General features: G+C 34.9%; 2 protein-coding genes across 2 annotated transcripts in view; both read left to right on the top strand.

Annotated features, from left to right (window-relative positions):
* LOC133198232 (uncharacterized) overlaps positions 1-1,954 on the top strand; it is a 19,842-nt gene extending 17,888 nt beyond the window's left edge. The window contains exons 9-11 of the mRNA XM_061334359.1: positions 104-289; positions 1,168-1,344; positions 1,731-1,954. Coding sequence (XP_061190343.1) covers positions 104-289; positions 1,168-1,344; positions 1,731-1,954 — 587 coding nt within the window. The remainder of the gene's footprint in view (positions 1-103; positions 290-1,167; positions 1,345-1,730) is intronic.
* A 6,560-nt stretch (positions 1,955-8,514) lies between these two features.
* LOC133198221 (sushi, von Willebrand factor type A, EGF and pentraxin domain-containing protein 1-like) overlaps positions 8,515-16,597 on the top strand; it is a 55,132-nt gene continuing 47,049 nt past the window's right edge. Inside the window, exon 1 of the mRNA XM_061334350.1 lies at positions 8,515-8,548. Coding sequence (XP_061190334.1) covers positions 8,515-8,548 — 34 coding nt within the window. The remainder of the gene's footprint in view (positions 8,549-16,597) is intronic.

The following is a 16,597-nucleotide window of genomic DNA, read 5'->3' as shown; positions in this document are numbered from 1 at the left end:
GAAACCATTGTATTTTGGCACTTAAAGCTGTCCTTTCTCCATCAGTTAACCGAGATCTATCGTGAACAAGAGGTATGGTTGAGACACATGTTATTTGTTGCAGCTGTAGCTTGTCCTGTGTTTGTGTTTGGAGTTGATGCAATTATGGCTGACTATGAGGATAAAACCTACCAGTATATGGAATGGGCCACTTTTTCTTGTATGAAGGGGTATGAATATAGTTCAGGTTCCCAAAACAGATCATGCCAGGCTGACGCCACGTGGAGTGGAACGCCCTTCACCTGTACCCGTATGTAAAATCTATAGAATTCTGAGAATTTGATTCATCCGAATTACTTTACAGATATTTATATGTATCTCTTAACAATCCACTTTATGTGTCAGAAATACCTTTTTTCAGATTCCACATACATATAAATCCATTTAACGTTTTCTCAATTACCACCTGAAAATGAAGAATTCTTTGTTGAACACATTAATTTTAAGACTTACCATTAAAACATTTTGATGGCGAAATCTTTTTTTTTTTTTTTTTTTTGTAGTCCAATATTTGTAAGAATGTTCTTCTTGAATGCTAATTATAACAGAGTCCAATATTCTTTTCAATTCAATAATCAACCATACCAGTCTATATATGTTGATTCTTATTGTCCATTATTTAACCAAATATTGGAAATAAGTTTATGTCGTCCTGAAACCTTGGAGGTATTTGTTCAGTTAAACGTTCCATATAAAAACTTATCAATCAATTTCAGAAGAATGAATTGCGACTTATATGAAAGTTATCTTAATTGTTATATTTTCATCTGTTAGCAATTCCTTGCCCAGATGCGGAGCCCGCCATTCTTGGGAACTATAACGGAACATACAATAAGTGGTTCGGGGAGAACGTTACTTACCTGTGTGACCCTGGTCACGATATTCTCTCTGGGGACACTGTGAGAACCTGCCAAGCTAATGCAACTTGGAGTGGAACACCACTGGAATGCGCCTGTAAGTTATCTGACATTTTCATTAAGTAAATGTACATGAATTAGAAACTTTAGTAACAGGGTGAAACTGCACAATTCCGTCAACTGAGTGTTCACTGAAAGGTCTATAAAGTTGATTGAATGGCAGAGCTCTGCTATAAAAATTCCTATTTGTTCTGTTGGTCTTTTCTGACAGTGGGCTGTGGTAGCCCAAACCCGCCACCTGTTAACGCCTATCAGACTAACTTCGGTAATACCTATGGAGCGGTAGCCACGTTCTCTTGTAACACTGGGCATGAATACGACTCTGGAGACACGGCCATACTTTGTCAAACCACTGGTTTCTGGAACGGAACAGCTCTCAACTGCAAAAGTACATTCTTCTTATGATTTAAATCACATACACAACAGTCGGATAAAACATCAAAATCTTATTTCTTTTGAGATCGAGGGCTGCTATTTGCTGTTTAATTATCTCTCGATGGCATTTCTGTTCAGTTTGTTAGCTATTGTCTTGAAATCATTTTTATCTGTGGAGTTTGTCTATAATTAAATGTACTTGATGTATGTTTTCGAAGCCACGGTACGATCAATTGTTAAATATATATATGCTAGCAAATATCTCTATCATCAAAGGACATGCCGCTATCAATATATTAAAACTTCTTATCAATAAATAATTTCTTTTGCTACGTTTGATTGTGGTTCTCAGGTACCCTTGGAAGATTGCCTTTAGTTACATTTTCCCTTCACATTCAGAGTTAAATTGTGGCGACCCTGGAACACCTCAGAATGCAGTTTTGGATCATGCTAACAGTGACGTTGGGAATCAGGAATTTACATCCGTTCAGACCTACACTTGTTACCAGGGTTACGAATTAGTGACCGGAAGTCTGCGGGTTGAATGTACACAACATGGCAACTGGAGTAATATAGCACCCTCCTGTGAAAGTAAGATATGGTGTATTCACATTCATTGCTAGTCAGTCAGGACAGATTTCAATAATTATGGCAATGATTATTGAGAAACTTTATTAGAAATAACATTTTATTTACTAGTGCATTATTTTTTCTTAGTTAAAAAATGTACGTATTTTGCCAATGTTACGGATGGAAGGGTGTATTATCAAGGATTGGAGTACTTAAACTATGCAGTAACCGTTTGCAATCCAGGGTTCGCCATAGTTTCCGGAAGCGCTACGCGCATGTGTGATGAAAACGGTGACTGGACAGGATCATTAGCAGTTTGTCGAAGTAAAAATTTACACATATACATAATTCCTGCTTCATTTAGATTTTTGTCTGATGTTGCTCTAACTTATTAAAGTCCCTCTCTGTCATACCTGTTTGATTTTTAGCGAGCAAATAATATGCATTAAAAAAATTAAGTGCAGGACCCAAGCACAATAGGATTCGATTAGATCATTTATGCAATCAGAAAATTATAATAATAACCGCGTTAATCACTTGTCTACAGCACTTGGAAAAAATATAACTTACCGTCATGTGATCAACCAAATCATGTGGCATCACAGGAAATTGCTGAAAGTTGATGCAAGTCGGCTGTGAATAATAAAGGTGAAGATACGAACATTGTTCGATTAACCTAGAATGAAACTGCTCCATTCGACCAACTGAATGTTCACTGAGAGGTCTGGAAAGGTGGCTGAATGGCAGAGCTCTACTGTTCAGTCACCGTTCAGTTAAAGTTCATATAACGGAATAGCATAGTTTCATCCTATGTAAATAAACGTATATAGTTTACAAATTAAGATAAAACCGAGATGGCAATGTAATGATTCGTGTTTTGAATGCAATTTAAAGCTTCAGGTAGTCTTAACATAGATTCGTATCTTCTAGCTTAATCGAAATCAAAATCTTATACCTCCTCTTTTTTGAAACTTTTCCTTATATTTGTTTTTCGAAATGCGTTTTTAACTTCCTAAAAATGTATGCAGAAAGACAGACATGAATAGAAACATAATCTGTTTCTGCCTGAAATGGCGGACACCCCCACCTCGTCTACCCCGATAAAAATCTAGAGACTGGCTTTTCATTTTTTTTTATTTGCTGATACCATTGTTTATGACTGTTTTATTATCCTCAACTGCAGTGTATATATATCCATAAAATGTTTGAGTGAATTTTATGTTTATTTCTAGATATTGGAATTATAAGATTCGTAAACCCGGCTGTAAGTTATCCGACATTTTCATTAAGTAAGTATTTTAGAAACTTTAGTCACAGGATGACACTGTTCCATTCGACCAACTGAATGTTCACTGAAAGGTCTATAAAGGTGACCTCATGACAGAGCTCTACTATTTAGTCACCTTTAGTACATTTTCAGTTACCTTTCAGTAACCTAATGGCATTACATGCAGTTTCATCCTTGAGTGTTAGTATTCTTTGATTCTCAATTGTCAAAACTATAATTGCTGAGTTTTAATTCACTAATAAGACTTTCATGACGAGAAATCCTTCGACTTGCCATCATACCATTTTACACCAATCGGTCATATAGAAACATATGAAACACATTATTTTCAAGTCTTAATTACAAACAAGAAAAAAACAATCTATATAAACCTTCCTATTTGTTCTATTGGTCTTTCCTGACAGTAAGCTGTGGTAGCCCAAACCCGCCACCCGTTAACACCTATCAGACAAACTTCGGTAATACGTATTGGGTGGTAGCCACGTTCTCTTGTAACACTCGTCATGAATACGACTCTGGAGACACAGCCATACTTTGTAAGACCACTTGTTTGCAACCTGAGAGAGTCTCAATCCCATCTTCGTAGGATTGGGTCGAATGCAAACTGCCTGGCATCGCTGGAGAAATGCTACTAACTTTTCATCATGGTCCTTTATGGCCTCTTCCTTGGTCTCACCAACACCATAGAGTAATGCATCTTCTGCAATGTTCAGAATCCCTCTCAAATCACCTATATCTTGAAAAAGACGTCGCTGGAACATCTCTGAGGAAACATTGGTACCGAATGGGAGTCGTAGCCAACAGTTCCTTCCGAATGGTGTGTCAAATGTTGTCATGTAACTACTTTCATCATCCGGCCTTGCGTGCCAGTATCAGTGACGAAGATCAAATGTTGTGAACCCTTTGCATATGCTAGGTCAGGTAGCATCTCACGGAGTACAGGGAGATAAAAATGTTCACATTTTAGTGCTTTGTTGAGATCCTCTGGATCTAAACATAACCGGACTTCATCGTTTCTCTTAATGGTACATACAAGGTTACTGAGCCAGTTGGTGGGCTTGTTAACAGGAGCTATGATGGCCTTCTTTGTCAAATCATCTAGTGCCTTTTGTGTTTTGTTTTTGGTTTCATGTGAATTGCAACCTTTCGTACTGGTGATATAACTGACGAGACAGAGGGGTCGACCTCAAATGTGCTTCTCCAGGAAGTTGTCCTACTTTGTCGTCAAATACATCCTTGTACGCAACAGTCGGACAAACAGAGTTCACTCGATTGAACGTGACCGGATTTATGGTTATGAGTCCTATTTGAGTACATAAATTGAGTCCGAGGAGTGGACTTAAGTCGTCATTGTCAACTACGATCTTGACTTTGTACTTTGTCTTGTTCTTGTGATTTACTATTTCAGAATACACTCCCCATGAGGTTCCATACGCGAGCAATTCCACATCACTAAAGTACTGGTCGATGGGATAATAGTAGTGTCACCAATCCATTTCTTTCCGATGAGATTGTTAGAAGCACCTGTGTCTATCTGAGATGCTGTTTGTTGATCGTTCACCATGAGTTCCACACAGAGAAGTCCAGATCTTCCTAGTAGTACTCACCTGCCTTATCAAGTACTCAGGCTCCGCATAATAGTCATTACCCTTTTCTACACTGTTAACACGAGTATTTACACCTTGCTTACAGTACTTAGCAAAATATTTTTCCTTTATACTTCTTACAAGTCTTTCCATATGCTGGACATGCTTCTTTTTTCCATGCATGTTTTCCACCACAATACTTGCAATGGTTTATTTGTCTCTGAGTCTGTCCTTTGTGTGGTCTTTGTTGTGGAGTAGGTCCTCTCTGGTGCCTCTGAGAAAGTTTATAGTCACGTGGAGTTTCTACACTATGAACAAATTTCTCCTTTGTGTCTGTTGACATGCCTATTTCGGATGCTTGCTGTGTAGCTCACTTATCCGCCGTACGTATGTTAATGGCTTTTGCCAGGTTAATTTGCGATTCCGCGAGGTGTTTGCGTCTTGTGTGTTCTTTGTTACCACACACTTGTTTGTCACGGAGTAAAGAGTTCTCGGGTGCACCAAAACTACAGGACTTTGAGAGTACACGGATTGCTCCGAGGAACGTATCAAAGGTTTCCCTTTTCTTCCGTTAAATTTGTATCTCTCGTAAGTTTCATTAGTAGTAGAACCAATGAAGTGAGTTTCAAGCACTTTGAGAATACGATCGGCATCCTTGCGGTGATCTGGGTCCTCATAGGTAAGCGTTTTTAGTAGTTCTAGGACTTCTGCGGTCTATTATAACTGGAGAATGGAAGCTCGGATTGTCGCATCCTGTTTCTTGACACGAGCACCGACCTCGTAGACCTTCCAACCGCGCTCAAATCGGCGGAAATTTAGAGCTGCATCTCCTTCAAGTGAAAGTTTTCCAGGTCCTTGAACACTATGATATACAGATATTTTGTAATATATCATATTAAATAGATAGTTGAGGAAAGGCAATACTTTAGAGTCCTCAAATGCCATTCAAAAATGAACTGACGCACTCAGTGACCTCATATGTGCGTCGAGTTGACAATATTCGTGGTTCCCGAAATAAAGGGAAAAATGCACAAATTAGACATAACTTACGGTTGAAGCACCGTTTAGTCCATTATTCACAAGTTTACCGCTGCCATCATGTTAGATTAAGGAGTCTTTAATGAGAGACGGACCCGGAGAAACACACACATGATAAACGCATTTATTCATTCAAATCATAGACACGCACATAAAGCAAAAGATAATAAAATCTGTTTTTACTAATAGACGAAAGTAATTAAAACGCTCGACTAATAACAGGAATATAACAACATAGGTCTAGCAGCCATGTTCTTATTCACATGTGGTAAGATCGAGTTACTATTTGAAGTTAAAGGTACAGAACTTTATTAAATATGGAATTTGCAATGGACTGGAAATGAGAGGGGTGATTCAGCTGGTTGTCATTGGGCGTGTCCCCATAAAAACAACCAGATTATATAGATTCAACCTGTGTTCCTATTTGGATATTAACCAGTCAGAGGCTAGAATACAACCAAAATTAAATTATTTCGGAATGAATATTAAAATGTATTAAAATTTAGAGCTCTTTGTTTCCGACCTACATTCAATGGTTAATGTATGGGAATTCAAGAATACAAAACAGAACGATTTTCTAGTGAATAAGCCATTTTCAAACAAATCTTCAATTACATTATTCCATATGGACAACATTAATATCGTTTTCAATAAAATATCAAATATTCGTCACATATGATGTGCCGCCTATACACACAGTAATACAATACTGCCGCCTGATTTTCTGGTGGATTGCCTCTTAATTAATAAAAACATCCCTCTGTCCAGTAAATTCTGGTATTATTACATATATAGTATATATCCTGGATCTATTGTTTACTTCACAAATTGGCCATGTTCGGGTGCGTTTATCTTTTACTTTTTAAAAGATTCCAGAAGTGGTTACGAGTCTCGATCATTTACTTTAAAAAGAATGAATACATTGAGAAAAACCAGTTTTCTAAAGATTCGCTGTCAGAAAATGAAGTACTTTATCATTGCAAAGATGAAAGTATTAATGCATTGATTGTTACAAAAAATTTAATGTAAATATTAAGATAAAATATGTCTTTAATACCTACCAGATGAAACAGAAGCGATATCTTGATTTTTAAGAGATCTATTTGCCTGAAAATACATGTATTTGAACTAAAATTAAAACCAGTGGGAGGTTTCAGGTATTAGTTCCTTATAGTAGCTTTGATTGATGGGATGAGAATTGTCTTTATGATAATAGATAAATCAAAGAAAATCACAGCGTAGGGATAATATTGTGCACAGTATTTGCTGCAAGCTTAAGGGTTCCCTATTCCGAGTTGTACATCAGATAAATGCCTATTGCACAGAACTTAAGGTAAATGATGTAAAGAACTTGTCCAATATTTGTTCTATTCAAATTAGAAAAATAAATAAATATCAAAGGAAAAAAAAATCTTCATATATATGAGATGAGATAACAATGAGATACGCAAATTTAATATATTTGTCTGAAAATCTATATACAATTATACTAGACGGTAAGGAGTATTTGGTTAGTTAATCAGAAATTTAAAATGGTTCCAAGTGCAAGTCTTATAGTAAAACAGAAATGATCGTGTTTGAGAAGGAGTGTGCTAAGAAATGATTGTTAAACGAGTGCCAGTTTCTTAATCATATGTTACACAATAATAAGAATTTGATCTTACCTCAAACCTTACAAGGTGACTACTTCAATTTAACTAGTAGTACTCACCCCAAGACAATGTACATTGTTTGTAGTCTTTTTAAACGATCGATCACTGTTATCTTCACTTTTTTCATATTAAAGAAAGCGTCACCCTGCAACCAATCACTCACACATCTATTCACTTGATAATATTATAATCACTGAATAACACATGAACAAAGATTATCAATAAATCATCTCTTACTTAATGTTGTTCTTTCTCTCTCGAAAGGAATAATTATTGTTCTCGTCAAATGAATTTTTTCGCGTGTCAGTTCAATTGTTGATATAATAAATAGTATGATTGTTGTTTTACGTCCCTTGCGAGAATTTTTCACTCATATGAGACGTCACCACAAAGGGCTACAAATTTAGACCTTTACTCGGCACTTAGGGCCATTGAGCAGTGAGAATTCTTTATTGTGCCAAAGCCTACTGTAACACGTTACCTCCGTTCTTTCACTTCTAATGCAGGGCGCCTGGCGAAGAAATAGTCACTACGTATGTTAAGCGTCTTAGGTTTGACGCTGCACCGGGAACGAGAATCGAACCCGGTGCCTCCCGATCACCAAGCGAGCGCCCTATCACAATCATTTGATTGAGCATTTTTGCATTATCACCAGGCTATATCTAACGGTCTAGGTTCATTTGAAATGACCAACAAAATAATTGATCTCTCAACAAGTGTAAGCCAATATTAAGATGTATCTTTTTCAAAAGTTTATTTTCCGTGATAGTAAAGACTGGATGTTCATCAGTGTACACCAACGCACTAATAATAACAAACGTTTTTAAGGTTAATTCAAAATATTCAAGAAGAGCCGATCGAGAATTACAAAACAAAAGTAACAAAAGAAAAGTCCGAAAGATAAGTGACAAAAAGGTGCGTGTTTCCAGCAAACAGGGTATTTTATGTTCAGAGGATGTTCATGGTCCTGGATATAAAATTACTTTTTATTGGCTGTCTTACCATTGCATTGCCACCTACACTTGGTTCGTAGATCTGTCCGTTGACCAATGAACCCAAACAGGGCACCAGCCTCCACTCAAGGTATACCTACATTAGTATTATTAATGGACTCAGTCCCGATCTTTGTACCACAGGAGTTAATAATAATAATAATAATAATAATAATAATACTTTATTTATAGAAGGTAACCTGATTAGTGCAAGCACTAGTCTTCCTCAGGGCCTTCTTTATAACACATATACAATGTATACATGTATATACAATAAACACAAATCACAATTATGAGATAATAAAATATAAACACTATTTTACAACAGAATAAATAAAAACATCAAAGCTTAGTTCAAAATGTGAAAAGGCGAGGAAAAAAAGTCACATATATTTACGTAGTAGAACTAGTACGTTTCGTAAGTAAAAAATTTTCAACACTACTTTTAAATATTGCAAGGGATTGGGATTTCCTGATACTAATAGGTAACTCATTCCAGATAATAACCCCTGAATATTGTAAAGAATTTTTAAATAAATTTGTTTTATATTTTGGTAAACGAAGTTCGGAGTTTGTTTCTGAGCGTAACGTGTATGATCCAGAACTTTGAAATTCAAAAAAAATTTGCATATAATCGGGAGACATACCATGAAATGCTTTGAACATTAGAATGCTTTTCTGTAAATATAGAAGTTCATGAACAGTTAACCAGCCTAAAATGTTAAATAAAGGCATTGAAGGTGCATCATATTTTTCATTTAAGATAATCCTTGCTGCACGTTATTGAAGTCTGTAGATTCTGTCGATGTGCGTTTGAGGAGAGTTACCCCAAATAGATAGACAATATAAAATTGATGGTAAAATAAAAGCATTATAAAATAGTTTTCTAGTATGCAGTGGAAGAAAATTTTTAATTTTTCGTAAAGTAAATAATTTATATGTAAGAGTTTTGCAAACTGCATATACATGACAAGTATATTGAAGAGTATGATCAATGTGAACACCTAATAATTTCTGCATTTCCACGTTTTCAAGGGGATGACCGGAAAGTTGTAAATGAAGGCTAGTGTTTTCAAATTTTGATTTTTTTTTTGTTGTGTGCCCATTAACATACACTTTGTTTTATCAGTATTCAAAAGCATCTGATTTTGCTGACAACAGTTTTGTATTTGATAGAGGTCATGATTAAGAGTTGTTTCAATACGTGAAATATTGTTACCATGAAAATGCATTGTAGTGTCATCAGCAAACATATCAATATTACAATGTACAACAGACAATGGTAAATCATTAATGTATAATAGAAATAATAAAGGGCCTAATATAGACCCCTGTGGCACACCTGTTGTGATTGGCAGTGATTCAGATGTGTATGCACCTATTTTTACACTTTGAGTTCGATGATATAAATATGATTGAAACCATTTAATTGATAATGGATCAAAGTGATACCATTTAAGTTTTCTAATTAGTATATCATGATTAACAAGATCGAATGCTTTGCTAAAATCCAAGTAAGTAATGCCAACGAAACTTCCTTGATCTATTGCATGCAGCCAATTATCAGTTAGTTTTGTGACAGCTGTCTGGCATGAGTGAAATTCTCTAAATCCTGACTGTGCTTTCATTAATAAATCGAAGTGAGAAGTAAAGATGCGTATATTTTCTGCTACATGCTTTTCTAAAACTTTTGATATAGTTGGTAAAATTGAAATTGGGCGGTAGTTTCCTGGGTCTGATTTATCACCCTTTTTAAATAGAGGAGTTACTTTTGCGACTTTTAGCTGTGTAGGAAAAGACCCCTTGATTATGCTAGAATTTATTAGATGTGTTAGAGGTTTTGATATTATACTAGCTGAAAGTTTAAGCAATCTAGGTCCAAGAAGGTCAATGCCAGCAGATTTGTTTACATCCAGCTTCTTTAACATATTAAATACTTTTTCTTCATTAATCAAAGGAATTTCAAAAAAGTCTTGTTCTCCAAGTTTTGCCTCAGTGTTCTAGCCCTAAGCTCTTTTATTTACTTATCTACTTCAAAGTTCCAAATTTTATTGCTCTTGGTCAAGAATCTTAATAGTTACTTTGCATTTCCGTTCAAATTTTATTACTTAGTATCGATGGTTTTGATTGGTCTATTCTGATCAATTCCATGAAAAACGAATTTACAAAATTATAGTTCATTGTACCAACGTCAAAATCCAATTTGTTCCAACAAGATAATCATAGTTCATGGAATTAAAGTTCCTTTTCCAATTGTAAAGTCACTGCCTGTGGTACACCATTAATATCCATCCTAAACTTTTATTTTATTTTATTGTCACTTATAAGTTTTACTGCATGGCACCTGATCCCACCTCTGTTTTTGGAGGTCTGTGTTTGCTCTGCTCCCGATTTGTATTGTTTTGATGGACTTTGAGCTTGAATTCTGTTCGTTATCCCCATATCAATTTTCATTGACTATAATTAATAACTAAAATAATTATGATATGAATATATTCCAAGTTTAAAATGTTCAAATAAAATGTCTGTTAAATTCTAAACCCTATAGGTTTACACAATTAATGCAAGCAATAATTCAGTTCAGTTCAGAGAATGAAGATTTCATTAATTGTTATAGGAAATCTTGGTAGCATCAACTGAATTGACGTTGTCTTTAAATAATTAAGATATCTTAATCATTTGAGTTAATTTATGTTAATATAGCGTTCCATACGTTTGGTTTATGAAAATTATCAATATACTGACGGAAATATACATACCAAAGACTAAATACAAGAGGAATTCAAGAAAATTTATTATTTCATTTATTAAATTGGTTTCACCTACTTGTGATCTTTTATAATTCAATGAAATAAGAATATTCGCAGGTAGAAAGGTTTTTTAGTTGTTTGATTCATTTTACTCTGATTGAAACATTTTTTTAGAGCGGCTTCAGTATTGGTGTTCCAAGTTTCTTTTGGTGGGAAAACAGCTCACCCTGGCGTCACCAACATCAACTGTTTCCGCCGGAAGCTGGTTATTGTGCACCAGACTCTGTCTCACTGACGACACGTGTGATTACATTGCCTTTGATACCGGTAGTGGCCTGTGTTCGTTAAGTACGGATTCTTTGACAGCTTCACATCCAACCTCTTCTGTTTTCGAGAAATTGTTTGACACAAATTGCTAAAGTAATAAGATGTTATGGGAGTTTTTTTCTGTTTTGAACCATTTCTCTAGCAGAACGACAGTGCGTCCTTAATAATGAATTTACAGAAAAGAAAAAAATAATTTGTTGATTTACTTTTCGTTATGGTATCTGTACAAATAAGATAAAAAAAAATCTTGATTAAGAATGATGTGTTATCGGACCTCTTATTTTATTATGCAGTGCATCGTCTCAGGCCACGGTCCGGAGTCTGCATACAGCGCTCTCAGGATCGTACATTTTGGCCGTGGTTTGCGACGATGTATGCAATGATGCAGTTCAGTTTATTAGAGTTAAGAGACATGTTTCTCATAGACAATATCTACAAACATAAACATTTAAGTACATATTATGGTTAAACTGCCATCAAACAAAACGTACTGTAAATACCATATATAACACATAATAATAGTTTTAGTAATTTGTAAACTTCATTAGAAAATGTTCTTCTTGCATTAGTTAAGTACAAAAATGTTCCTAACTTTAACATTCTTTATATTAAGTAATTGTACCAATTTAAAAAAGACTTGGCCCTCTGGAGTAGTAATTTTTCATGTATTTCTTATGTCCCCATATCGAATATTCGGGGGTATATAGTTTTTGCCCCGTCCCTCCGTCTGTCTGTCGGTCTGTCTGTTTGTCTATTTGTCCGCAAAAAACTTTAACATTGCTTATAAATTCTGATTGGTTGGAGCTAATGCTTTCATATTTCACATGTGTATTCCTTGTAACAAGACCTTTCTTTGAGTACCATCATATATGGCCTTTCTATTTTGACCTAGGAGTTTGATCGACCAAGTTCTGCAAAATTGTACCCACTTTTAACATTGTCCATAACTTTTCAACAATTGATGCTAGGGCTGTCATACTTCACATGTGTAATCTTTGTGACAAGACCTTCCTTTGAATTCCAACAACTTTGACCCTTTGGTTTTGACCTGGGAGTTTGACTTACTTTTGAAAAACTTTAATCTTGGCCATAACTTTTGAACGGTTGGTTTTAGGGGGCTTTTTATACTTCACATATGTAATCCCTGTGACAAGACCTTTCTTTGGATACCAACAACTTTGACCCTGACCTTGGAATTTGACGTACTTTTGGAAAACTTTAACCTTGGTCATTACTTTTGAACGGTTGGTACTAGGGCTTTCATTTTTAACCTGTGTATTTCTTGTAACAAGACCTTCGTTAAGACACCAACAATTATAGCCTATTGACCTTGAGTGGGAGTTTGACCTACTTTTGGAAAACTTTAAACTTGGCCATAACTTTTGAATAGTTGGTGCTAGGGCTTTCATACTTCACATATGTAATCCTTGTGTTACTTTGGATACCAACAAGTTTTACCCTTTTGACTTTGGAATTTGACCTACTTTTGAAAGATTCTAACATTGGCCATAATATTTGAACGGTTGGCGTTAGGACTTTCATATTTCACATGTGTATTTCTGTTGAGAAGGCCTTTCCTTGGGCACCATTAATTTTGACCATTTGAACTTGACCTTGATGTTTGACTTTCTTTTTTAAAAAAAACTTTAACCTTTACCATATCTATTCAATGGTTGCTGCTAGGGCTTTCATATATCTAAGGTATATTCATCGAGACAAGACCTTACTTTGGGTACCAACATATTTGATTTCCATTTGAGAAAGTTTAACCTTTGATATGAGTTGCCATACGGGGGCATCATTGTTTCAAAAACACATCTTGTTTTTCTCGTAATGTTTTGCATTGTATGTAATTTTAGAACGAAATGGAATTGTTACATTTATACCCCAAAAAACTGTACATAACAAAGAAAGACATTTGATGTTTATGTGTTTTTTGAGTTATTCTTATAAAGTGGGTGAATGTACTTTTTTTTTTTTTTTTATTATCGACATGGAGAATAATGGATGCAGATCTGTAGCTCAGAGGTTAGGAAAAAAATTAAATTGTATGGACGACCAGAGAGGTATAGAAAAAGACCCATAGAAAAAAGTATATATTTTTTTGCACACAAAAAGTGCACAGGGTAATTGGAGAATTATGTATATCTGTATCTAAGCTGACATCTAAAATGTTACTATCTGTGTGTCATTAACTGATCATTTACATTCGCCTCGACCGTTTTTAGCTGTACTGCTCCCTAATAAAAAAAAATTCTTAGTATTTCTGTCCCCCAATCAATACTTCTTACGGCCCTGGAAATGTACAGAAATATATGTTAGAAAATCTCATTAATGTACAAATACGAGGGTTGTGCGGTAAAATCGTGGACAAGTTGTCTAGATTGAAAAATAATCATCACTGCGTTCTAAAACTTTCAATACTTTTTAGTACATTTTTTATCAATATACATAGCAAATTTCAAATAGATATCTGCTCAAATAAACAGAATATGAGACTTTATGTTACGTGTGGTATTGCCTTACGGCGCACGGATGATAACGTCAAAGTGTCTAAAGCAGCGTCGCGTTTGCTCTTTGCTAAATAAAAGTTGGATAAACCCCACTTAAATTCGGGAATTTCATTGATTCTTATACTTGATTTTCCCTTCATTCCTCCATAAATATTCGAGGCACCAATCTCGCACACACATGGGATCTTCTGAAGATTTATTAGTAAGTTATGGACAATACTCTCACTATCATTCAACTAAATAGGCTATCTTATACCGATGGTCTACAGTGACAGCGTCTTTTGCTATTGGCAGTAGCTGTTTGTCCGCATTTTTGTTCTACCCGGGGACCCCATCAAAAAGCTTCCGCTTAAAAAAACTCCCATTTCACTTGTATACTAAAGATCTAATGATATTTTTATATTTTTTTTTCATCTGAAGTCATTTAAAGTCTCTTAGGGCGTCATTACTACATATAAATCAAAGTGAACTGCTCTCCGGTGCGCCGTAACGTCACCAAACGTCGCCATTTTTCGTGTGTTGCGTTTACCACTTTCCCATTTCAAATGCTTGGGAAACTGCCACTAATTAAGCAAATGCCTTGATATTTTACAAAAGACGAAATAATAGATAGTGGATTAAAAGTAGGATAATTTTTACCCCAACCTTATCTATTTAATACTTTTATTTCGAAATAAAACTAGTGTATTTGCTAATGAAACCCTGGTTTTTTGATCATGCGCCGTAGAACCGTACCCTGTGCTCATTCAGTCATAATAAAATCTTTTCTTTTTGGGTCTATATTTTATCAAAAAAATCAAGATGCACTTAAAAAGGATAATTAACCAATTGCTGAAAAATTCAGCTCAGTGCGCCCATTATTTTTCGAGAAAAACGCTCCACGATTTTACAGGACAACCCTTGTATGTATTTTGCAGTACAATTGTTCGTTTATTAAGAAACAATGTAAGTTCTCCATGAATACCGTTCTCTGGCTTTGAAAGTAAACGACGTTCGAGTTGTCTATATCCCCTAAAACCTTTAAGTTCCCGCCGAGGAGACCTGATTCGCAGAGAAATGTTAGAAAACGCAAGATTGAGAAGGACATTCTTCAAGATTCAACTTGTTTTTATTTAGTTTCAATAAAGTAGAGCTTCCGAGGTCTGTGAAAAGCCCGGCTTGGGCGAGAAATTCTCGCTACTAGTCAATAAGTGTCCCTAAGCGAAATTCAACAAGGAGTGGGATTTCTTGCCTTGTTACTTGTATTTTTATAGTAAAGTAGATACATTTTTTAATCATAATTAAAGCTGGGGAATGCCTATGAATGAAGTGTCATTGTGTAAAAATCGCCAAATCTGACGACAAGCTGAACATGAGAATTCACAACTCTTCACCAGAACTTTGCATTTTGCTTGAAGTGATTTAAACCATCATCTGTGAAACGTAACATCTAAGCTTTACTTTGCATTTTGATTTAAGTGATTTTGAACCAGCATCTGTATTTATTTGCGTCACCTATCATTTCAAACACTGGTATAGCGACTGGTAAAATTCCTATGGTAATTGGTGCCGCTAAAGGCTGCTCCAACTTTGTCGGGTATTTTGATGAGGTAAATATATATACCAAAGATAACAGATTTGCTATAAATGTTCTAAGCATTACAATCTCTCATTGTTAATCAGAGTAACATTTAGCAAATAAACGTATACTTCAATATAGGTATACAAGCATAACATTATAATCCATTTTGTTGTAAAAAGTCACCAACATTTTATGTTATTCCTTTTACAGCTGAAATCCTTTTATTGTAATCCTTTTTCGGTTTTCGGTGACTACGACGAATAATACTATTATGATATGATGATGGCGATTACCATGACGATTTTGAAGATGCCAGATAAATATAAGGCACAAGCCACGAAGTACCAAGGCATAATACGTTTGCCAATGTTATCAGTATTTTCGGTCACAGCAATCAGTGCGGAAGAGAAAACCTAAACCCTAATTAAAACATTAGAAGACAATTCGTTTGATCTGACATTGTAGATACCACGCACATGGATAACGTTATTTTTGTACCACTGAATATATATATATATATATATATATATATATATATATATATATATATATATATATATATATATATATATATATATATATATATATATATATATATATATATATATACTAGTCTTATTTATATTTTTTTTTATATATTAAAAAAAATTCAAGGAACTATTGGAACATTTGAAATCACAAAATTGTATCAAAATCAACAATATAAAAACTTACGACTTTTCAACTTTATATACAACTATTCCCCCATAAAGTAAAGTCCAGACTTTCTGGCATCGTTGACAGCTGCTTTTTCAATAAAAATGGAACTCGTAAATTTACTTACCTTGTCATTGGTCATTTGCAAAATTACTTTGTTGAAAAACAATCTGATTCTACACACAAGTACTCTGAAGTTAACATGAAAAAGATGCTCGAGTTTCTGATTGACAATATCTATGTGGTTTTTGGAGACCCGGTCTTCCCATAATCTATTGGGATTCCCAAGGGTA

This window comes from Saccostrea echinata, unplaced genomic scaffold, assembly GCF_033153115.1.
Source record: "Saccostrea echinata isolate AGI-Se365-2 ecotype Australia unplaced genomic scaffold, CSIRO_AGI_Sech_v1 ptg000001l, whole genome shotgun sequence".
Classification (NCBI taxonomy): Eukaryota; Metazoa; Mollusca; class Bivalvia; order Ostreida; family Ostreidae; genus Saccostrea; species Saccostrea echinata.
The sequence above is the reverse complement of the archived record's forward strand: the minus strand, read 5'-3'. Positions and strand labels throughout refer to the sequence as shown.